At 40.6% G+C, this 24,564-nt stretch overlaps 1 protein-coding gene across 5 annotated transcripts in view; it reads left to right on the top strand.

Moving 5' to 3' along the window:
• The window catches only part of UAP1 (UDP-N-acetylglucosamine pyrophosphorylase 1), a 101,130-nt gene extending 77,948 nt beyond the window's left edge, over positions 1-23,182 (top strand). For 4 of the 5 annotated variants that reach the window (XM_030206990.1, XM_030206988.1, XM_030206989.1 and 1 more), the window contains 2 exons: positions 5,304-5,370; positions 22,630-23,182. In XM_030206990.1, coding sequence (XP_030062850.1) covers positions 5,304-5,370; positions 22,630-22,722 — 160 coding nt within the window. In that variant the 3' untranslated portion in view covers positions 22,723-23,182. Of the gene's footprint in view, positions 1-5,303; positions 5,371-22,629 lie in introns of those variants that run through there. The other variant, XR_003942531.1, reaches the window with a different exon arrangement.
• The last annotated feature ends 1,382 nt before the right edge of the window (positions 23,183-24,564 follow it).

Below are 24,564 nucleotides of genomic sequence, written 5' to 3'. Positions count from 1 at the left end.
CAAGTCGTCTTGGTTTGACCATTTTGCTGATGGTTTGGTAATTGGCTGCACCTCAACTTTTGGTGTTCACAGTCTGTTCCACCCTTCTTTTTAACAATCTTGTAAGCGATAATACTGAGGATCAACTTCAGTTTTGATGGCTGGAGTCCATGAGAGAGTACGAGATTGAGATTATGACCTTTGCAACCTATCCAGACCTCATCTCAAAATGCTGCTTTCATATTAGCACAATACTTAATAAATGGCCCATTCAATTAGTAGTCAGACTGGTCAAAAAATATATCTCAGCACTTAATTAGGCCAGTCCCCAGTAAATATATATTTTTCTTTATTTTTCTTTAAATGTTGTTCACAGCCTTATTCGCAGTCAGTGTTATCCTATGATATTACTATATTTATTTTTAGAGTGCCTCAGTGATGTGTGTCGTCCACCACCCTTGCAGGCTTTATGTGGCGACCAATATTAACATCAACCTCTTCATTAGCCCTATTTTAGGCTACTTAAACCATACTTTATATTTTATATCGACTCTTTAAGCACTTATCTTATCTGCCGGACTCGGGGGTATCACTGTCCGACACGCATGTTTCGCTTGCAACGGCAAGCTGTCTCAAGGACCTACCCCTACGAAAGAAAAATATTAAATCAAACTCTATCTCTCCTAGATGAATATCCTCACTTCACACCCAAAAGAGACATATTATCCTATAATTTTCATAACTGCTTACCCAGTAGTCTTAGCGCCAGCTCCACCATAGTATTTCTTAGTAAAGATGGCGGCGGCGTGTTTCAGGCTTTTATTTCCACTCTTACTCAATGACGTCAATAGCCCCGCCCCCTCAGAGTCTCCTCCGCTTCCCTTTATTAAATCAAAGACCTCCAATCTAACTCTGCATTTAGGCCTTTAGGTGTAACTGTTTGGAGCCAAAATATAAACCATTGTTCTCTAAAATTTAATATTTTTGTTATAGACCCTCCTTCCCTCCTTTTTTCTATATTTTCCACAATCCTCCATCTCAGATCTTCTATTTTATGCTGTTTCTGCAGCCAATGATCCACCAGAGGGGCTTGCATATTTTGTGTTGTTATTCTAGATTTATGTTCGTTCAATCTAATTTTAATAGGTCTTGTACTCCTACCTATATATATAAGCTCACACGGGCACATGATCGCATATACAACCCCACTACTATTACAATCTGTCATTCTATCGTTTTTTAAAAACCTTATCTTTTGCAGGTGGCATCCATACTTCACCTGTCACTGCCAAATCACACCATTGGCAATGACCACACTTTTTTTGACCTCCTTTAAATGATACCTCTGGGGGAAAGCTCTTAAATTTATTTATACTTAGACGTTCTCCTATAGATTTTCCTTTTGTGTAAGATATCACAGGGAATTCCCCAAAACACGGGTATAGTTGAAGAACATGCCAGTGGTTCTTTATGAACTGTACCGTTCTCTGACTCATCTGATTAAAAGGCAAGACACACGTCAAGCCTACTTCATCCTTCTCATTCCCCTCCTGTAGTAGTAATGGGCGTTGAGCAAACCGTGCTCTGGTGTAAGCTTTCTTCACAGAGGATTTTGGATATCCTCTAGCTAAAAATCTAGATTTTAATGCTTTAGCTTGTTGTTTGAACTCAGATAGCGTAGAGCAAACTCTTCTGACTCTTAGAAATTGGCTTACAGGCAAATTGTATTTCAGATGGTAAGGATGGAAACTACCAAATTGTAGAAAAGTGTTCTTACTTACAGGTTTTCTATAGAGAGTGGAATATAATTTGTCCCTCTCTCTATAGATCCAGAGATCTAAAAATTCTATCGCCTGTTTACTTGCACCCATGGTGAATGTGATGTTCAAGTCTAAAGTATTCAACCAGCTAAGAAATTCATCAAGAGCCGATTTAGAACCAGTCCAAATGAAAAAGACATCATCTAAAAAGCGTTTCCATAATTGTACAAATGTGAAGAATCTCGAGGAGTATATTTTAGCTTCAAGTCTAGCAACATATAGAGTAGCTACTGAGGGAGCTAAAGTTGCTCCCATAGCTACACCTTGTGTCTGAAGGTAAAACTTGTCATTAAACCAGAAATAATTTTTGCAAATCACTAATTCAGCTAATGATAGAATAAACTGGGAAGAAATCCGTTGAGCTGCTGTCCGGGATTCTAATGTCTCCTTAACCACTTGCAAAGCCCCCTCCTGAGGAATCTTCGTGTAGAGTGACACAATGTCAAGGGTAACCAGCCACACGTCCTCAGTCACTGAGTCCACCGATTCCAAATGTCTTAAAAAATGAGAAGAATCTTTTATATATGAGGGCATCTGTAGAACTGATTGTTTCAAAAATGTATCCACAAAAATGGATAACGGTTCCAATATTGATGATCTCGTGGAGACTATAGGTCGTCCCGGTGGAGCAGTCAAACGCTTATGTATCTTTGGAACAAAATATATCTTTGGAGTCTGGGCATCTTCTTCCACTAGGAATCTACCTTCCTTAGATGTTATCATATTTCTTTTTACTGCTTCAGATACCAGATCCTTAATTGTACTTTTAAGCTCTTCCATCGGATCAGTAGTCAATATTCTATATGCTGTATAGTCACTCAATTGTTTGTTAGCTTCCTCCAGATACTGTTCTTTGTTCCACACAACTGTAGCTCCTCCTTTATCCGCCCTTATGATTATAATTTGAGATTCTTTTATCAAACTATCTAATGCTAACCATTGTCTCATAGACAAATTATTCTTCCATCTGGGGGATCCATGGTCCATCTCAGCTCTCTCCACATCTCTTAAAACCAATTCTCTAAAAGTTGACACCACTGGGTTTATAACGCCCGGTGGATACCATTTAGAGGAAGGTTTCACAATGGATATATCAAAAAAAGTCGGGTGATGATGTCTTTGTCATTTGGACTGGTTCTAAATCGGCTCTTGATGAATTTCTTAGCTGGTTGAATACTTTAGACTTGAACATCACATTCACCATGGGTGCAAGTAAACAGGCAATAGAATTTTTAGATCTCTGGATCTATAGAGAGAGGGACAAATTATATTCCACTCTCTATAGAAAACCTGTAAGTAAGAACACTTTTCTACAATTTGGTAGTTTCCATCCTTACCATCTGAAATACAATTTGCCTGTAAGCCAATTTCTAAGAGTCAGAAGAGTTTGCTCTACGCTATCTGAGTTCAAACAACAAGCTAAAGCATTAAAATCTAGATTTTTAGCTAGAGGATATCCAAAATCCTCTGTGAAGAAAGCTTACACCAGAGCACGGTTTGCTCAACGCCCATTACTACTACAGGAGGGGAATGAGAAGGATGAAGTAGGCTTGACATGTGTCTTGCCTTTTAATCAGATGAGTCAGAGAACGGTACAGTTCATAAAGAACCACTGGCATGTTCTTCAACTATACCCGTGTTTTGGGGAATTCCCTGTGATATCTTACACAAAAGGAAAATCTATAGGAGAACGTCTAAGTATAAATAAATTTAAGAGCTTTCCCCCAGAGGTATCATTTAAAGGAGGTCAAAAAAAGTGTGGTCATTGCCAATGGTGTGATTTGGCAGTGACAGGTGAAGTATGGATGCCACCTGCAAAAGATAAGATTTTAAAAAACGATAGAATGACAGATTGTAATAGTAGTGGGGTTGTATATGCGATCATGTGCCCGTGTGAGCTTATATATATAGGTAGGAGTACAAGACCTATTAAAATTAGATTGAACGAACATAAATCTAGAATAACAACACAAAATATGCAAGCCCCTCTGGTGGATCATTGGCTGCAGAAACAGCATAAAATAGAAGATCTGAGATGGAGGATTGTGGAAAATATAGAAAAAAGGAGGGAAGGAGGGTCTATAACAAAAATATTAAATTTTAGAGAACAATGGTTTATATTTTGGCTCCAAACAGTTACACCTAAAGGCCTAAATGCAGAGTTAGATTGGAGGTCTTTGATTTAATAAAGGGAAGCGGAGGAGACTCTGAGGGAGCGGGGCTATTGACGTCATTGAGTAAGAGTGGAAATAAAAGCCTGAAACACGCCGCCGCCATCTTTACTAAGAAATACTATGGTGGAGCTGGCGCTAAGACTACTGGGTAAGCAGTTATGAAAATTATAGGATATGTCTCTTTTGGGTGTGAAGTGAGGATATTCATCTAGGAGAGATAGAGTTTGATTTAATATTTTTCTTTCGTAGGGGTAGGTCCTTGAGACAGCTTGCCGTTGCAAGCGAAACATGCGTGTCGGACAGTGATACCCCCGAGTCCGGCAGATAAGATAAGTGCTTAAAGAGTCAATATAAAATATAAAGTATGGTTTAAGTAGCCTAAAATAGGGCTAATGAAGAGGTTGATGTTAATATTGGTCGCCACATAAAGCCTGCAAGGGTGGTGGACGACACACATCACTGAGGCACTCTAAAAATAAATATAGTAATATCATAGGATAACATTGACTGCGAATAAGGCTGTGAACAACATTTAAAGAAAAATAAAGAAAAATATATATTTACTGGGGACTGGCCTAATTAAGTGCTTTCATATTAGCTGCATTATCAGCCACATAGATGAGACTAATTTAGAGATTATACTCTGCTAAAATGCTTGAAACATATTAATGAATTTTTTCACTAGTTTTCAGTGGTCTCCTTTGTTTTCAAAATTACTGAACACATGAACCAGTTTTCATCAGGGTGAGCTCCTCTTTCAAATATTATTTTAAGCTGAGGTGTTTCCATGTCAAGATGTGCACAGGGACATACTCTGGTCCCCCATCCCTTCCTGTCTCCATTCATTTGATCCGTCCACTCCCTTCCCCGGGTAGTAATGACTTTTTTATCCTCATCCCCAAGAATTTCTGTGGATTTCTGCCAGTTTCCCATTGTCCCCATCCCCACACACACCTCTACTTTTAACTTAAAGTTGATACTGTACTTTTTTTTGCTTGTCTGCCCTCTCTTCATTCCTTCCTTTACTTTGATTAACCTTCTGTTGCAGTTTTCACATCAGCTCCTGAGGTTTCCTTGTGGTCAGTGGATTATCTGCATGTCTGAGTGTTAATAGTAACCTACCTTGTACATAGAGGTTATTTAATGCTGATTATAAACTGTACCTACCAGAAGGGATAGGTAGAAAGGAATTTCGAGAAACTGAAAAGATTTATGTCTTTTTTTTTTTTTTTTTAACTTTGTTATTTAGGAGGATGCAAGTGGTTTTTCATTGGTTTTCAACTATTTTTTGCAGTTTTTTAAACATTAATTTTGTTTGCTTTCTTTATAGTTTGAAGGATGCCCATGACCTGCCCATTCAGTGTGAGATATCACCACTTGTCTCCTATTCTGGAGAAGTAAGTTCTTTATAAACTAAAAACCTTTATTTTTCTTTCCATCCTTCCATGATGCTGACTTTCCATGTTGAATAGTAGGGGCATGAAAGGGTCCTGTGATTCTTCAAGGGAGTTTGTATCAAACTACTGAAAATTCTCAGAATGCTCTTACACCTCATCCAACATCATTTAGTGGCCAGATGTAGGGCGTTTGATTGCAGAATTTTGGAAGGAGCCCTGATAAATGGCTCCAGTCTAGGAACTGCTACTGGGATCCACGAGTTAGAAGGGGATATAAAATGGGCAAACAGTCTCTTAGTAGTTATGCATGGAAGTTTATGGTGCCAAACCGAAACCCCAGTTCTGATTGAACTGTAAGTCCAAAGGAAAAAACTGTTACCTACTACCCAAAAAGCAGAAAAGGAATCCTTCCATTGAACACTCTGCCGTGATATTTTAGTATATCCATGTATTTATAACTTTTGTGAGATGAAGCAAGTGACTAAGAAGGCTTCTTGTTTTGATTTGGTGTATTAATTACTTGATATCCTACTGATGGGAACAATCAGCTCATGGTTTACAATGAGTGAGACTGAATAAATAAAACAGAAAAAATAAAGTCTATATAAAAGAATAAACGGTAGAAAAAGTTACATAAACTAGAATCAGAAAATGAGAAATAAATTCCAAAGTCCTAGGCACTCTGTCCTCCACAGTCAACCCCACCTGATCCCCAGGGCCCATTTTTTTTTTCTTTCAACCCACCCCAACTTCACCCCAACCCACACAAAACCATTTACACAATTTTGTATTGAGCTTTTCCCTTGAAGACAATTCGTATCTAGGTATTGCAGCTCCCAAATAAGGAGCATAGCTGACTTGTATGTCCTTAAATGTTGACTTTAAGAAATGTCTCTGTGACGAAACAGGGGATTTATGTCTGTAACTTTGTATGTAATTGTATGACATATTTGTTCCTTTGGGCCATGTTTCACCACGCTGTGTCAGGGCAAAAGGTCCTTTACAAAGACGCCATTTCATTTAGGTGCCTCCTACTTTTAGAACATCATATTGTAATAGTAGGAGGCATAGGTGGTCGGTGGCCCAACTGTTTGGGGAGGTTAAAAGGGGCGGGGTTAAGGGTGGGGCCAGGAGTGGAGCTTAAATCCATAATTGTCTAACACGCAGAAAAAATAAAGATAAAAGTCACAATTAATACCTTTTATTAAATTTAGATATTAGATATGTATCATATGTCAAAGAATAAAGTGGTTGCTCAAAGCATATTCTAACCACAATCGCTCAGCTGCAAAACACTATGCACAACTTTGTCCAAAAACACACTCAGAACCTTACTGTACCATAAATATTACACTGGGCAGACCTAATACACCAATATACCACCCATACGGAAAATGCAGACCGTCAACAATATGAAACAAGGGATCATATCATCACAATTCTCATGTAGAGCCACAAAACACCCTAATTCATGTTTAATGTGGGATAAAATGCCATAAATAAGTAAATAAATATAAACTTTTAATGTTGAGCACCTGATTCTCAAAGTGGACATATTCCAAACACTATAATGAAAATAAAATGATCTTTTCTACCTTTGTTGTCTGGTGACTTTTTTTGATCATGCTGGCCCAGTATCCATTCTGCTGCTATCTGTCCTCAGTGCAGGTCAGGAAGTCATCCTCCTTAAATATCTCCCTGGCAACCCAGGACACCTCCAGCCAACCCCCCCTGCTTTCCCAGCAGTAAGGTAAACAAACCATAAACTAATTTCTACAACTGCTAGAGGGCTTTCACTGCAGCTCCTGCTGTGAGGATGGAGGTAAATCAATAATTTAATCCCCTCAGAGCAGCTGGACTCCACAGCTGATCCATTCTGCTGCAGCAGGGGGGAGGCTTAGCCTTTCCAAGCCTCTTATACCGGGCGCCTATGGTAGGAGGCACCTAAATGAAATGGTGTCTTTGTAAAGGACCTTTCACCCTAACGCAACGCAGCAAAACATGGCCCATATTGGCATTGATCCGACCTTTAAAAGATAAGTTCTAAAGACTGGTCTTAATGTTTGTATATTTGTTCCCTTGTGCATTTCTCTTGTTTGTCCAGCAGATGGTGACTTTTTTTTTTTTTTTTTTTTTGTAAGACTGTTACAGAATTGACAGTTTTTGCCTGTCTCAGAAAGGAAGGTCATCTTTAGTCTCAGAAAGGGAGGTAATCTTTAGTCTCAGAAAGGGAGCATAGAGGTAAACATCTCTGTCCTGAGACCCTGTTCAAGACTTGTGAGCAGTTAATTTCCTGAAACTCCCCATGTGCTACCCAGGTAGTGACAAAGTGTTTAGACAGTTTTAATATTGATCCTTATTCAGTTATCTGTTATTGCCTATTATTTTCCATCTGTTTTATATGGTTCACTGTTTTAATTTTGTGATAATAAACCTTGTTAGTTATTGGCTCTATTGTCCTGGACTGACTAAGAATCCTGGTGGTTTCTGTGTTGGGACTGTGGGTACTTTCCAGGAACTGTGGGACCCCTGAGAGTGTGTCCCCTGTAACCTAGAAATCACTGGGGAATAACTTCAGAGTGGGAGACTTGCTCAGAGGCAAGTGGGACCCAGTCGGTGGGGTGGAGTACGCTAGTGTAGAGCACAAGCGGCAGGTGCAGCAGACATGAGCAGTGCTGGGCACAGACCCTCTAGGTGGCCGCAAGGTTAATCCTAGGTGGGTGATAGGCGTTTATTGACAGTCTCCCAAGTTCTGGAACTTTTACTAAGTTCATTTTATTAGAAGTGGATGTTAGAGCTATTAATACCAACCACATCAGTCTTCTTTTGACAAAAGTGAACTGTTCTTTGGTCTCTTTAAGATTAGAAGACTGCTTTCTTTTTCTAGTCTTTCCTTTAAAATGTGTCCACAAGTAGCACCAAGTTTATAGCCCCCCCCCCCCCCCCCAACTAAGAAATGGACTGTTTGGTCCCAAGATCTAAAGCCACCACATTGGGGGGGGGGGGGGGGGGGGGGAAGAATTTTGTAAAGGTCCTCAAAATTCTACGCCAAATAAATCGCTGCTGAATGGTATTCTATAACAGGCATTCGGGGATCAGTGGCCTTTATTGAATAGCATGCAGCGCCAGGGTTCGCATTCAACTGTAGATGCAAGGAGTTATACCAACTGAAACATGGTGTAAATACCAGCGAGCAAGTTAGGTGTTGATTCTCCGAGTTCTACAACTGCGTGCATTTTAAGGGAACACCCCTCTCATGGCCACGCCCCTTTGCAGATCCGTGCAGAAACACTCCAGTGTTATTCTATAAATGGATGTGTAAGTGTGTGTTCGTACAGATTTGCCATTTCTGCCCAGTTTCAGCATCATGCATTCGTTAGAACTCTTTTTTTCGCACTGAAAATTTGCCATGGAAGTAGCACCTAATGTTTGGTGACATATATAGAATTCCCTCCCTCCCCATGGTGTATAAAGTGAAAGTTTGGAAGAAGCATGTCTGTGCAGATGACCTATCAATGAAGAATGGAGTGGAGGAGTAGCCTAATGGTTAGTGCAGTGCCCAGGGGATCTGGGTTTGATTTTCACTGCAGCTCCTTGTGACTCTGGGCAAGTCGCCTAAGCCTCCATTGCCCAGATACAAAATAAATACCTGGGTATAATATATAAACTGCTTTGATTGTAACCACAGAAAGGCGATATTGCAAATCTCCTTTCCTTTCCAATTGAAATGCTAACTTTAGAGAGCAAAACACTCAAGATGGTTTAAGAAAGTTTAAGATTATTCTGGTTCTATGCCTTGAACATAGTAGCAAACCAAACTTATGCCTCCTTCACTGCCACCTTTTAAACAGAGGTTTGTGCTGGGTCTTAAACAGAGCATGAATAAATTCTCTAAATTCTAAGGGCCTTCTACTAATTATTTTCTCAGCTTGTGTTTGAGAAACATGTCTTAAAAACAGAATTACCACCAAGAATGTCCGTGAGCCAAATTATTTAAAAACAGTGTAACTGAGAAAATAGTACATGGGCTATTGGAAGCACATTTTGAGGTGAATTCTGTATATGGTGCCAAAAAAATAAGCAATGAAAGTGTTATTCTTTTATAGAATAGTGCTTATGCCTAGGAATCATGCCTAACTGTAGGCGTGGCCATTTGCACCAGCTGAAACATGGTTCAAATACATGTGCCTAAATTAGATGCGTATCCCCCTTATTCCATAACTATGCACGTAGTTTTTAGCAGTGCCCCCATTCTGCCCATGACCCATTTCTGTGCCCCCGTTTTGAACTTGCACATAAACCTTAGGTGTGTATGTTTCAATTCTAATTAGTGCCAATAATTGCTTGTTAAGCCAATTATCAATGCTAATTAGATTATTCAATTAAATTGGGCATGTAAATTGGGCATGTACCCAATTTTTTAGTGAGCCAGGTGTTAATTGGGGAAGTTATCAATATGGACTACTGTTAAGTCAGGTTATTTAACCACATGTCATACTACTTTAGCACATTTTCATTGCATAAAATGGGACCTGTGCTAAAATAGCATGAGTTGTGGTAAAATAACCCGACTTAATGGTAGCGTTCTTCCTTAGTGATTAATTTTATAAACCATTTTCCACATGGAAGAGGGCTTTTGTAACACTGTGTGACCACATATGTACACAAAAATTAAGCACACTATTTGTGTGCGCTTACCTTTTTGTAATCTGTTTGTAGACATGGGTCCTAGGTTAATTGGGCAGGAAGGAGCCTATTTTATAAGGATACATATGCATCTATCTGTCTTTATGAATATACTAGCACCAGTTCTGGAACAGATGTTGCGTCTGCTCAAGAGCAGAATAAATCAGGACTCTGCCCTTGCTCCACCCGAATTTGTGCCCGGTGATGCTTACTGTATAAATATGTGCCGACTTGCACTGCACATACTTTTAAGAAAGGCCTCATTTTTTAAAGAAGCCTTTTCCACTCATTAATAAGTTATGGGCTAGATTCTATATATGGTGCCAAAAAGAAAATCGGTGCTGAAATAAAGCACTATTCTGTAAGTCATGCTTAAGCTAGGCACAGTACGCCCAGGAATCACGCCTAACTGTAGGCATGGCCATTTGCATCAACTGAAACGTGGTGCATATGTAGATGCGTATCCCTGTTATTCTGTAACAACGTTTGTTAATTTTTGGAACACCCGCATTCCACCCATGATCCATCCATTTCCGCAACCCTTTTTCAAATCGCGCGTAAATTTTAGGTGTATAAAGTTCAATTACCTTTAATTAGTGCCAATGATTGCTTGTTAAGCCAATTATTGGCACTAATTAGCTTCAGTTAAATTGCATATGCAAATTGGGCACACGCCCAAATGTGCAGGTGCAGTTTTTGACGACTTTTACAGAATTAGGGGTTTATGTGCAGAAAAGGTTTATAACAAAACCCCAAAGAGTACACACACACATTTATACTGTTTGTTCAGATTAGGTGTAAATTTGTGCATGGTTATGTGTGAACTATTGGGGCTGGCTCTGGAAGCTTGTAGGCTTTTATGAAATAGGTGTAAGGTAGGTATCATCTTAGACATTTCACATAGGCGTCCTCTGGTAACCTGTTCAGCAGATAAGGCAAACCTCTTATCATATGAGTTACCCCAATTTTAATATGAAAAGTTTGCCACGGACTTTATTCAAATTACCCTGTGGGAAGTATGTATTCATTTACACTTGCTCAAAAACAGACAAAGATTTACAGTTTTTATTTCAAATCCTTGTGTACATATTTTTTAATTCCTGCCCCCATTTGGCTGTCTGGTGGATTAGCATGCCCGTTGGAACTGAATCAGAGCCTTTTGTAAACTTATTTGTTTATTGATTAGGATTTATTTTCGCCTTTCTGAAGGAATTCACTCAAGGCGGTGTACGGCAAGAATAAGTCAAACATAAGCAATAAACAATTACAGCAGTAAAAATATTCAAACAATACAAAGCAAGGCATAGTATGCTACATTACAATGTCAGCACATTTTAATAGACTGCATAGGGTGTAAGCAAAGATGGAACATATAGATAGTTAAGACAGAGTAACAGGAGTAATAAAATTAAGATAAACTGCTGGAAAAAAAAAAGAAAAAGTCCAAAACTATATATGGTTCTCCCTGTGTTCTGTGAGATGGGTAGACGCCATGTGAGCCTTGGGATGGAGGTGAGGATGGAGTTTCTATAGGCTGTGAGGTTCATGCTGTTGTTTTTGTTTAGGATTTTACAGTGAATGCTTTTTTGGAAACCGCATCAGATGGATTGGCTTCTGTATTTTCTGTTTATAAGCGCTTTTTAAGTAAATAAGCAAACACATACCTCTGACTAGGTTAGACAAATTTATGTGCATACCTTTTTTAGATGCATATACCTCGATACAATTTTGGAAGAGCCGTTTCTGCATGTAAAAGGCTGTTTTGTCCCAGAAATGTTTAAAATGATTCCCTAAGGGAGAGTTTTACTAAAGATTAGCTTGAGTTATCTGCAGCAGCGCCCACTTTATTCCTATGGGCCCTGCTGCAGATAACTTGAGTTAATCTTTAGTAAAAGACCACCTTAGTGAGTTAAAGATGCTGTTGTAGGAACCACATTCCCTTTTGGCCCTCATAGCAGCGTGTCTTCGGAATAGTACTATTCAGACTTGTACAGAAATAAAATTAACAAATTTAAAAAAATAAAAAAAAAACATGAAAAAAGCAACTATAAGGTGATAACCTTTTTATTGGACTAACTTAGTATATTTAGGCATTGAAAAGCTTTTGTTTGTTGGGATTTATTAGCTACCTTTATGAAGAGATTCACCCAAGGTGCTGTACAGTAGGTACAGTTTAACATAAAAGTTACAATTTTCGTAACAGCATAACAATAGTAAAAATTGCCAAATATAAACATGAATAAAATAAATAAGGTAAACTTGAGCAGTAAATTAAAACCTAATAAGACTACTATGAAATAGTATCAAAAATATACATATTTTACAGCACTGAAATTCAAATAAGGGATATGACATAGTAACCTAGTAAATGACGGCAGATAAAGACCTGTACAGTCCATCCATTCTGCCCAACAAGATAGTCATTTTACATGGTATGTGATACTTTATATGTATACCCGAGTTTGATTTGTCCATACCATTCTCAGGGCACAGACTGTAGAAGTGTGCCCAGCACTCTTCTTGTACTAAGTTCTGAAGCCCCATAAAATTTACTACTACTACTACTACTATTTAGCATTTCTATAGCGCTACAAGGCGTACGCAGCACTGCACAAACATGGAAGAAAGACAGTCCCTGCTCAAAGAGCTTACAATCTAATAGACAAAATAAATAAAGTAAGCAAATCAATTAATGTGTATAGGAAGGAGGAGAGGAGGGTAGGTGGAGGCGAGTGGTTACGAGTCAAAAGCAATGTTAAAGAGGTGGGCTTTCAGTCTAGATTTAAAGGTGGCCAAGGATGGGGCAAGACGTAGGGGCTCAGGAAGTTTATTCCAAGCATAGGGTGCAGCGAGACAGAAGGTGCGAAGTCTGGAGTTGGCAGTAGTGGAGAAGGGAACAGATAAGAAGGATTTATCCATGGAGCGGAGCGCACGGGAAGGGGTGTAGGGAAGGACGAGTGTGGAGAGATACTGGGGAACAGCAGAGTGAGTACATTTATAGGTTAGTAGAAGAAGTTTGAACACTCCAGCCCATCCCTATCTATTCAGTCATGATCAGGGCGTAGACTGTAGAAGTCTGCCCAGCACCAGTTTTGTTTACCAATTACCGGTGTCACCACCTAATCTCCGCTAAGATTCCGCGGATCCATTTCTTCAAAACAGGATTCCTTTGTGTTTATCCCACGAATGTTTGAATTCCATTACCATTTTCATCTCCACCACCTCCCATGGGAGGGCATTCCATGTATCCACCACCCTCTCTGTGAAAAAATATTTCCTGACATTACTCCTGAGTCTGCCCCCCTTCATCCTCAATTCATGTCCTCTAGTTCTACCGCCTTCCCGTCTTCGGAAAAGGTTCATTTGCGGATTAATACCTTTCATATATTTGAACGTCTGTATCATGTCACCCCTGTTTCTCCTTTCTTTCCCCCCCCCCCCCGTCAACTTTATTCGTTTCCGCGACGGAGTGCAGTTGGAAACGCCCAAAATCGGCTTTCGATTATACCGATTTGGGCGTCTTTGCGAGACAAACATCTATCTCCCAATTTAGGTCGCACTATAGGCGTTTTTCTCTTTCGAAAATAAGCTGGATAGTTTGCTGAGCAAAGGAGTGTTCTTAAAATCACAGGTCAGGAATCTTGGGATACTGTTAGACTCATCACTCACCCTGAAACCACATATTCAAACAACCTTTAAAAACTGTCTCTATCACCTGTGATACCATATATTGGTAAGACGAATCTGACTACAGTGGTCCATTCTATGATAACGTCACGACTAGACTACTAGTCAAACCAAAAAGAGTTTGCATCAGCTCTAACTAATTCAGAATGTTGCAGCATGACTGATAGAAGGCTGCAAGTGCCGTGACCACATCACACTCTTCCTGCGAAAGCTACACTGGCTACAAGTACCTACTGGGTCAGAGTGTGCCCTGTTGTGTTTCCTGTTGTAGTCCATGCGGTAGTGGCCATTTTTGTAAGCCAGTTTTAGTTCCCTTTCCTGTGTTAGCCACGCTAGACAACTTAGTTCTTCCCTTGAATGTGGCTGAAAGAGGGCATTGTACAGCATTCTGCCAGCTCTGACCTACTGCTAATCTCAGTACCAGGGAGACTCATTGCCAGTGGGGCACAGCCTCTGATCTGCAGTTAACTGTGAGTAAAGGCGGTTATTCCAATAAAGGACGTTTTCGGAGAGATCAGTCTTCAGGTGTCAACTGATGTGCCAATGTTATATAACAGCAACCAGTCCTAGAGGCCTGCGTGTATGCAGGTCCCTGGAGCACTTTTAGTGGGTACCGCAGTGCACTTCAGCCAGGTGGCCCCAGGCCCATCCCCCCCACCTGTAACACTTGTGCTGGTAAATGGGAGGCCTCCAAAACCCACTGTACCCACATGTAGGTGCCCCCTTCACCCCTAAGAGCTATGGTAGTGTTGTACATTTGTGGGTAGTGGGTTTTGGGGGAGGGGGGTTGGGAGCTCAGCACCCGTGGTAAGGGAGCTATGCATGTGGGAGCTTTTTCTGAAGTCCACCGCACTGACCTAGGGTGCCCAGTTGGTGTCCTGGCATATCAGGGGGGGCCAGTGTACTACGAATCCTGGCCCCTTCCACGACCAAATGGCTTGGATTAGGACGTTTTTGAGCTGGGCGTTTTTAGTTTCCATTATCGCTAAAAAAAAAACAAACGCCCAGCTCAAAAACGTCCATTTTTTCGAAAATTCGGTTCGGCCCGCCCCTTCACGGACCCGTTCTCGGAGATAAACGCCCATGGAGATAGGCGTTTCCGTTCGATTATGCCCCTCTATGACTTCCACAGGCACTTTAAGTGAGTCATGCAAAGCATTTCAATGATAGTCTGAAAGGGAAAGCTGTTGGAGGGTGGGGTGTGCCAGTATTCAGAAGGTGACAGCTGAGAGAGCTTTATGGCCCATAATCAATTAAAAGGTCGAGATATTTGAGTCCTTCTGAGTTCCAAAGTGTCTGATCGTTTTAACTTCATAAGAACATAAGAATTGCCATACTGGGTCAGACCAATGGTTCATCTAGCCCAGTATCCTATTTCCAACAGTGGCCATCCAGGTCACAATCACCTGGCAGAAACCCAATTAGTAGCAATATTCCATGCTACCAATCCCAGGGCAATCAGTTGCTTCACCCATGTACATCTGAATAGCAGACTAGGGACTTTTCCTCTAAGATCTTGTCCAAACCATTTTTAAAACCAGATATGCTAACTTCAAAAGTCTTTCATGCCCAGATTACGCTTTGAGAGTCCTGATCTGTAGCTCACTGATGCTGTGGTCTGGATCAAAAACAGGACCTTGGTCTGTTCAGTGGTGTGGGTATTATATCTGTGCAAATTGATTCTTTAATATTGTCTTTAACATCTGGCCTGCCTTACCAGCAAGAACAAAAATGGAGACAGCCAAGGAGGTGAGGATGTCACTGGAGCTACACTCAGGTTAATAATTTACACGGCCGTGTTTCGGCAAGTGCCTGCATCAGAGGTCCTCAATTCTCTATGAGAATAAGCTTACTGTTTACACAGACACTAGTTCCACACACAATAAGTTGATCCAACAAAGGCTATGCTGCTCCTTTCAGAACAGTATTAAACAGAAAGATTTCACAGGTTCACGTGTTAATTGCAGTTGTCTTTTTCTCATTTTCTACATAGAATAATGTATGCTACATTAGAGGAGGGGCATGAGTGTGGGCGCTTAAGAGAACTTCTGCCTGCTATATTGCAAGGACATGTTAAGCTGCGTAATGAATGAAGATGATGTCTTTAATAAAGTGGAAAAAGCAACAGATGGAAATAAGAAAAAAAATAATCCCAAATATCATGGCACTATGTTCCGTGTTGGGAATCATTATCCAAGAAAAAGATCTGAGTCATTGTGGGTAATATGTTCAAATGTTCATCCTAGTCTGCTGCCACTGCCAAAAAGCAAATAGACTGTAAAGGATAATTCATAAAGGAAAGGAGAACAAAACTGAGAACATCATGCCTCTGTCTAGGTCACTGGCATACCCATGCCTTGAATATTGTGTGCAATTCTGTTTGCCCCAGTCTTAGAAGGTATATAGTGGAACTAGAGCCAGGTGAGAGAAGAGAAATAAAAATGAGGATGTAATATCTCTCAAGAAGGAAGGCTAGTCAGGTTAGAGCCCTTCAGCTTGGAAAAGAGACAACTGAGAAGGGATATGGATCAGGCGACCCTCAGGGGGAGGAATGCTGGCTTCGGCCTAACCCCTGGTAAGCCTTTCCTCGGCTGAGAGGTGCCCAGCTCTACCACCGACTGCCTTTCAGGTGCTGTGGAGGACTAGCAGCTCATCTGCATATCCTTTACAGCCTTCTCTGGGGTGACTCCCAGATCCACTCAGGGCCTCCGCTCTAGGTGCTGCGCGCGGGGCATTTTTTTCTTTACATTTATTTTTCTCCCAGTTATTACTTATGGCTCCAGTACACTTTTTCTTCTTGGTACTGTCCCTTCCTAATCTGTTTCTCCATCTGAAACCATTGTACACTGCAGGAACACATTGTCCACCCTCTGTATTCATCATCTCACCATCTCTTTTTTTTCCTCTTCCTTTTCCTCAGCTCTCAACCTTCAACATTTCCTTCCTTCCATTCATTCATCTCCTTTCTATCTGAGTACATCTCGCCTTCATCGCTGTCGTCATACCTCTCCTACCCTTCTCTGTACTGTCTTGCTCCTTCTTCTGCTCTCCACTGGGGACATTAATCCCAATCCTGATCCTCCACATCAGCTCTCATCCTATTTGTGCAGGTCACACTGTGATATCTCCAATCTAATTTCTGTTCCTCTCCTCTCCCCATCTTCCTTGCCTTTCTCTTGCACTCTGTGGAATGCCCGCTCTGTCTGTAACAAACCTTTCTAAATCCATGACCTCTTTATCTCTCGTACTCTCCATCTGCTTGCCCTAACTGAAACTTGGCTTTACCCTGAAGACTCTGCTTCAGTCGCGGCCCTATGCCATGGAGGTAATCTTTTCTCCCATACTTCTCGCCCAGTTGGCCACAGAGGAGGTGTCGGGCTACTACTTTCACCCTCTTGTAGATTTCAACCTTTGCTACTCGGAGAGGCAGAGGGGCAAATAGACGGATGGAATGGACTTTGAAGGAAGAAAAACAGTGAGACTGAGGTGGAAGAAATCATTTTATCGACCCCCTGATAAGTCCCTTTCTTCCTTTCTCACTGACTTTGATGCCTGGCTTTCCTTCTTTCTTGAACCTTCATCTCCTTCCTTCATTCTTGGGGATTTTAACATTCATGTTAATGATCCCTCTGACTTAATCTTCTCAGTTTCTTGCTTTAACATCTTCTTTCAATCTTCAACTGTGCTCTACTGCCCCCACTCACCAGAATGGCCACTGTCTTGATCTTATCCTCTTCTCAAACTGCTCACTCTCTCCAGTTTCTGTCCCTCAACTCTTCCCCTCTCTGACCATCATCTGATAACTTTCACACTTAAACACCCTCCTCCCCAGTCCCGTCCAATCTTAACCAATACATTTAGGAATCTTCAGGCTATTGACCCTTCTACTGTGTCCTCCAGTGTTTCAAATCTCTTCTGTACCACTATGTTATCCAAGTCTGTCGATGAGGCTGTCTCTTCCTATAGTACTATTCTCTGCTCTGGATACTCTCGCTCCTCCCATTCCCCGTTCTGTAAAACAAACCAAACCCCAGCCTTGGCTGACCTCTAGAATCCGCTACCTACCTTCCGGTGCCCGCTCTGCTGAACGCCTTTGGCTGAAATCCTGTGCCCATGCTGACTTCATAAATTTCAAATTCTTGCTGACCTCCTTCCAGTCTGCTCTTTTATTTGCCAAGCAAGACTATTACATCCAGTTGACAAATTCTCTTGGCTCAAACCCTCGACGTCTCTTTGCCACACTGAACTCTCTCCTCAAAGTGCCTTCACCTCCAACCCCCCCTTCACTTTCCCCCCAGACTCTGGCTGAGTTCTTTCATGATAAGGTTCACAAGATTAAACTTGAATTCTCAACCAGGTCACCTCCACCTTTCCTTCCCTTAGTCCATTCTCTCAACCCTCCAACCCCTGCCTCCTTTTTTTCCTTTTCTGAAATCACTGAAGAGGAAACTACACATCTTATTTCCTCCTCGAAACTAACTACCTGTTCCTCTGATCCTATTCCCACCCATCTACTTAACACTATCTCTCCTACTGTCATCCCTTTTATCTGTCATATTCTCAATCTTTCACTGTCCACTGCGACTGTTCCTGATGCCTTCAAACATGCTGTAGTCAAACCACTCCTTAAAAAAACCTTCATTGGACCCTACCTGATAGTCCAACTATCGCCCCATCTCCCTCCTCCCTTTCCTAGCCAAGATACTTGAACATGCTGTTCACCGCCGTTGCCGTGACTTTCTTTCATCTCAAGCTATTCTTGATCCACTTCAATCTGGCTTTCGCCCCCATCATTCAACTGAAACAGCGCTTGCTAAAGTCTCCAATGACTTGTTCCTGGCCAGATCCAAAGGTCTCTATTCTATCCTGATCCTTCTCGATCTATCTGCTTCTTTTGACACTGTTGATCACAGCCTACTTCTTTGTACGCTGTCCTCACTTGGATTTCAGGGCTCTGTTCTTTCCTGGTTTTCTTCTTATCTCTCCCAGCGTACCTTTAGTGTATACTCTAGTGGATCCTCCTCTACTATCCCACTGTCAGTTGGTGTACCTCAGGGATGTGTCCTGGGACCTCTTCTTTTCTCCAGCTATACGTCTTCCCTTGGTACTCTGATCTCATCTCATGGTTTTCAGTATCATCTTTACGCTGATGACTCCCAGATCTACTCTCCACAACAGAAATCTCAGCCGAAATGCAGGCCAAAGTATCAGCCTGCCTGTCTGACATTGCTGCCTGGATGTCTCGGCGCCATCTGAAACTAAACATGACCAAGACTGAGCTTCTTATCTTTCCCCCTAAACCAACCTCTCCTCCTCCCCCATTCTCTATTTCTGTGGATAACACTCTCATCCTTCCTGTCTTATCAGCTCGTAACCTTGGGGTCATCTTCGACTCTTCCCTCTCCTTCTCTGCACATATTCAGCAGACTGCTAAAACCTGTCGTTTCTTTCTCTATAATATCACCAAAATTCACCCTTTCCTTTCTGAGCACACTACCAGAACCCTCATCTACACTCTTATCACCTCTCGCTTAGATTATTGCAACTTGCTTCTCACAGGTCTCCCACTTAGCCATCTCTCTCCTCTTCAATCTGTTCAAAATTCTGCTGCATGACTAATATTCCGCCAGTGTCGTTATGCTCATATTAGTCCTCTCCTCGTCACTTCACTGGCTTCCTATCCATTTCTGTATATAGTTCAAACTCCTCTTATTGACCTATAAGTGCATTCACTCTGCAGCTTCTCAGTACCTCTCCACTCTCATCTCTCCCTACATTCCTCCTCTGTTCACTGGGTAAATCTCTCTTATCTGCACCCTTCTCCTCCACTGCTAACTCCAGACTCTGTTCCTTTTATCTTGCTGCACCATATGCCTGGAATAAACTTCCTGAGCCGGTACGTCAAGCCCCATCTCTCGCAGTCTTCAAATCTAAGCAAAAAGCTCACCTTTTTGATGCTGCTTTTAACTCCTAACCCTTAGAGGCATATTTTCAAAGCACTTAGCCTTCCAAAGTTCCATAGGTTTCTATGGAACTTTGGAAGGCTAAATGCTTTGAAAATGTGCCTCTTATTCACTTGTTCAGAACCCTTATTTTATCATCCTCACTTTAATATTCCCTTATCTCTTGTTTGTTCTGTCTGTCCTAATTAGATTGTAAGCTCTGTCAAGCAGGGACTGTCTCTTCATGTTCAAGTGTACAGCGCTGCGTACGTCTAGTAGTGCTTTAGAAATGATAAGTAGTAGTAGTATATGGAAAAAGTTGATAAAATTAATGGAGTGGGATGAAACGGTTAGTGGGGACAGTTTAACCTTTCAGTCACTAAAACAAGATGACACACTATGAAACTAACAACCAGAAGATTAAAAACATTGTGTAAAATATTTTTTTTCATGCAGCACACAATTCAGATGTGGAATCTATTGATGGAAGATATGGTCCCAAGGTCATGAATATAGTAGAGTTCAAAAGGGATTTACACAAGTCCTGGTGTGAAACTTCATTAAAAAAATGATTAGCTAGGTAGACTTGTGAAAGCCATTACCTGTCCTTGTAAACACAAAGGAATCCTGTATGGAAGGCAAGGAACCAAACAAGCTTAGCAGTGATTAGATGGCAACACCAGTAATTGAGAAGCAAAGCCAGTGCTGGGCAGACTTCGACTGTCTGTGCCCTGATCATGGCTGGACACATTCAGCTTCAGCAGTTGGAGAACATGGCCAGTGCTGGGCAGGCTTCTATGGTCTGTGCCCTAATCGTGGCTAAACATGCCACTTCCAGGCAGATCTCTATGGTCTGTGCCCCGTTCATATCTAGAGACATTTGGATGAAGCTGGAGTGGGCTTTGATGACAGCTTCAGTAGTTGGAAAATAAGGCTAGTACCGGGCAGACTACGGTTGGTGCCCTAAAATTGGCAAGGACAAATCAAGATCAAGTGTACATATATAGCATCGCATTATACCTTATGTTATGAGTTTATCTTGTTGGACAGACTGGATGGACCATGCAAGTCTTTATCTGCCATCATCTACTCTGTTACTATGTAAGAAATTGATCTAAATTTTGGGATCTGCTGGGTACTTGTAATCCGGACTGGTTATTATCAGACGGGATGCTGGGCTTGAGGACTGCAGTCTGACTCTGCATGGATTTTCCTATGTTCTTATGCTCCAAAATGTAAATATTAATTCTGAGAGTAATTTGAATATAAAAACTTGCCAATCGCTTCTCATTTTGGATAGATAACTTATTTGGATTTATCTTACAGCTTTTCAGTAGTAGCTGAAAGTGAGTTACACATTCAGGTACAGTAGGTATTTTACATAACATAATGGCACTTATATCCCACACAACATTTCTGGTTCAGTGTGGCTTACAATACAAGAAGCTGGGCATACCCAGGACATTACAGCATTATATCTTAAAATCCATTAAAATCCAAGAAACTTTCTAAACAAATGGGTCTTTAACATTTTATCAAATTTACCATATTCTAGCTGTAATCTAATCATACATGGAAGATCATTCTAGTAACTTGCTGCCTGATAGGCAAATGTTGCAGATAAAAAATTCTTATAAACTACCCTCTTAGGATCAAGAAAGTAAAGAATCAGGAACTCTCTTGAAGCAGGATTAGAGTTTCTAGCTGACAAACAAATCGATAATGTGTAACTTGGAGCTAAGCCATGTAATATCAAAAATGAATTTATTTTGAAAATAATATGTGGTTGTTCTCAGTGGCATAGCTACAGGGGGGCCTGGGCTTGGATCTGGGGCCCCTGGCTTGACTGGTGGGGGTCCCCAACCCCCAGCCATCTGAAGCCTTTCTCCAGCGCTGTTCTCTGCGTATTGCCTACCCTGCTTCTTCTCATGTTGCCTGCATGCTCAGTTTTAGTGAAACGCTTAGCATTGTACTCACGTAAATTCTGATTTTTGCTAATTATTGCTTGTTAGCTATTAATGCTTAACAGCTTGTTAACGATCTATGCATGTAATTATAAAATGTGCCTAGATTTATACGTGCTATATAGAATCCCGGGGTTAGCGCATATCCACGCTTAAATGTAAGCGTCTGGAATTAGACCTGCTCATAGTAGGCCTAAATTCAGGTGCCTTTCTTTAGGTGTGATTCTGTACTTACTTGCATACATTTTAGGAATGCCTCAAAAATGCCCTTAACCACACCTCCATATAGTTATGCATGATAGAAATTAGATGCAATTTGGATACATGTGTAACATTATAGGTGCAAGCTCCGATGTGCATCTAACTCCTAATAAGCTCAGTCACCACTAATAATTGGTTGTTACTACCAAGTTATCAGTGCCAATTGGCCCAATATTCAGTTAAGTTATACGTGTAAGTTGGGTGCACACCCAATTTAACGCACGTAACTTTAGGCACCTTATACAGATTTTGGGGGTGAGTATTAATATCGCCTAATAGCAACACATTTGCATGCTTTAAGCTAATATCTGAATTTAAAATCCATACAATCTTCCTGCGTCAACTTCCAGTTCCTTGGTAGGCAATAAAATGATATAGAACATAACTTATCCAGCAGAGCATCATCTTGGACAGTGTAGACCATAATTTCCAAAGAGGGGGACATGTAGCTCAACTGTAAATGGATGTCAAAAAATTATTTATAGGTAGTGGCTATATCACCACCTGTCCCTGGAAGGTTTACAGTCGATTCCCCCCTTATTTTTACAAAGCTATGTGGCTTTGTAAAGGGGGGGGAGGAGTTTGTACCTGAGGCAGTGGAGGGTTAATTGATTTGGGATTTGAACTGGGCTTCCTTGGTTGCCAGCCCAGTGCTCTAACCATTAGGCTACACTCCAACACTCCATTAATAATGTTCTTGTGTATACTTCCTTTCCTAGGGTTTGGAAATACATGTGAAGGGGAAAGAATTTCACACACCTTTAATAATTGACGAGAATGGAGTCCAGGAGCTGGTGAAAAATGGACTATAAATCATTTTGCCATAGAATGAAATATATCAACCTACCACAGCCACCCTCTAGAAGCCACAATCAGTGGCTGGTTTTTAGTATACTGTGAATATATAATGTATACCTTAAAGTTAAAATGTTTTACATATTTAACTGTTTATTTATAATCTTATATAAGTTAATATTTTTAAACCGAAGTTGAATGCTCAAACCAAATACTGAATCTTCAGAAACAAGGGAGAAATTGTGGGGTGCTCTATTGCTATTATATCAATCATCTTGTCATCATTGATGGGATGTGTACATGCTTTTAATATTTCTACATAGCAGTAAAAGCATTGTACATGTTGGTTATGGCATTGGGAAATTATTTAACAATTCATTTATTTTGAATATGTTTTTTTTTAACTTGGGTTTTATTTTGTAGTCCATTTTGTGAATGGGTCTTACTTCAGATATTGTAGATGTTGTATAGCTGGAACTGGAAAATTTGATTAAATAAATATATGTTTATATTTGATGTCTTTACTGTGTGCACTTTTTTTCTTGAACTTCTCACATTACCTCAAATCATCTTGCCTCACAATATTTCAATACCCCTTATATAACAAATCTTGATAAACCTAATTTCCTCTCTCCCTGTCACCCCAAGTAGTCTCCAGTCAAACCCACTCATTCAATCCTCTTCCTACCCCAAATCATATATTCATTAAACTTGAAAATAGAGGTAGATGTAACTAAAATAATGAGAGCTCAAAAACATTGATGCCTCACAAAACACACTTGCAACACAGGCAACAAGCTGAAATGTTTTTCATCTTGGCCCATCAATTTTCCAAATTTTTTCAATTTAACAACAATCTTCTCATTTTGAATCTTCCCACACTGTTCAAAGCACAAAAACATAATGGTCTTATGAGATTGTCATCCTCCCAAGAACTCGGAGAAAAACAGTCCTATAGTGAAATAATCTGCCTTCCAAATCATTTCCAAACACTTATCATGTATGATGCTCTCTCCAAAAAAGTTGCTCCTCAATCAATTCTTTTCCATCTTCACCTCATCTCTATATCATCTTCCCCATTCCCAATCATTTTCTACCTTCCCTTCAGCATCCTCATAGTATTCTTTCCCACACTGTACCCAACCCACATATGAGCAATCTTATAAATTCAACACATATTATTACTAATTGAATTCCAGCCTCTCCTAAGCCTACCTTTTCAAAATTACACTACTAAACACACAAACTACTGATGTTCACCCCAAATGTTGACTGTAAAAAAAAAAATTATTGTAACTGCACCACACTTCAAACTGAACTGTAGACCACTTTGAACCAAAACTTGTTTTTGAATAACAGTGGGATACAAGAATGCATACATAAACACTTTATATTAATCAAATAAGTAAAAAAAAAAACCTAAGCAAACAAGTACCAGTAAGTAAATTATCAGTCTATAATGTTCTTGCTGTTCCACTGAGTTGACACTAGAGGTGTGTATGGGGACATAATCTGGTCCCTAACCCCACTTGTCCCCAGTTACTTTGGATCCTTCCCCATCTCGTCCCTGGTATAAATGTATCTTTTGTCACCAATAACACAGATTCCCGTGGATTTCCTGTGGCCCCAATTCCAGTGCACACCCCTAGTTCAAGATTGTTGATCTGTGTACAAGACCACTGCACATGTAGTATGTAGACAGAGCCCCTTTTCCACGGGCCATTCTAGAAACTGGCTGTGTGTTGAATCACCAGTGCACGTTCTTAAACATTGATACATATTAGTCTACAAGCTATTTCACCACACATATTGCAGGGGGCACTTCTATTGCTATAATGATGTCTGTCACATAGAATGGT

Source organism: Microcaecilia unicolor, chromosome 6 (assembly GCF_901765095.1).
Source record: "Microcaecilia unicolor chromosome 6, aMicUni1.1, whole genome shotgun sequence".
In the NCBI taxonomy this organism is placed as follows: Eukaryota; Metazoa; Chordata; class Amphibia; order Gymnophiona; family Siphonopidae; genus Microcaecilia; species Microcaecilia unicolor.
This window is presented reverse-complemented; position numbering and strand designations above follow the sequence as displayed.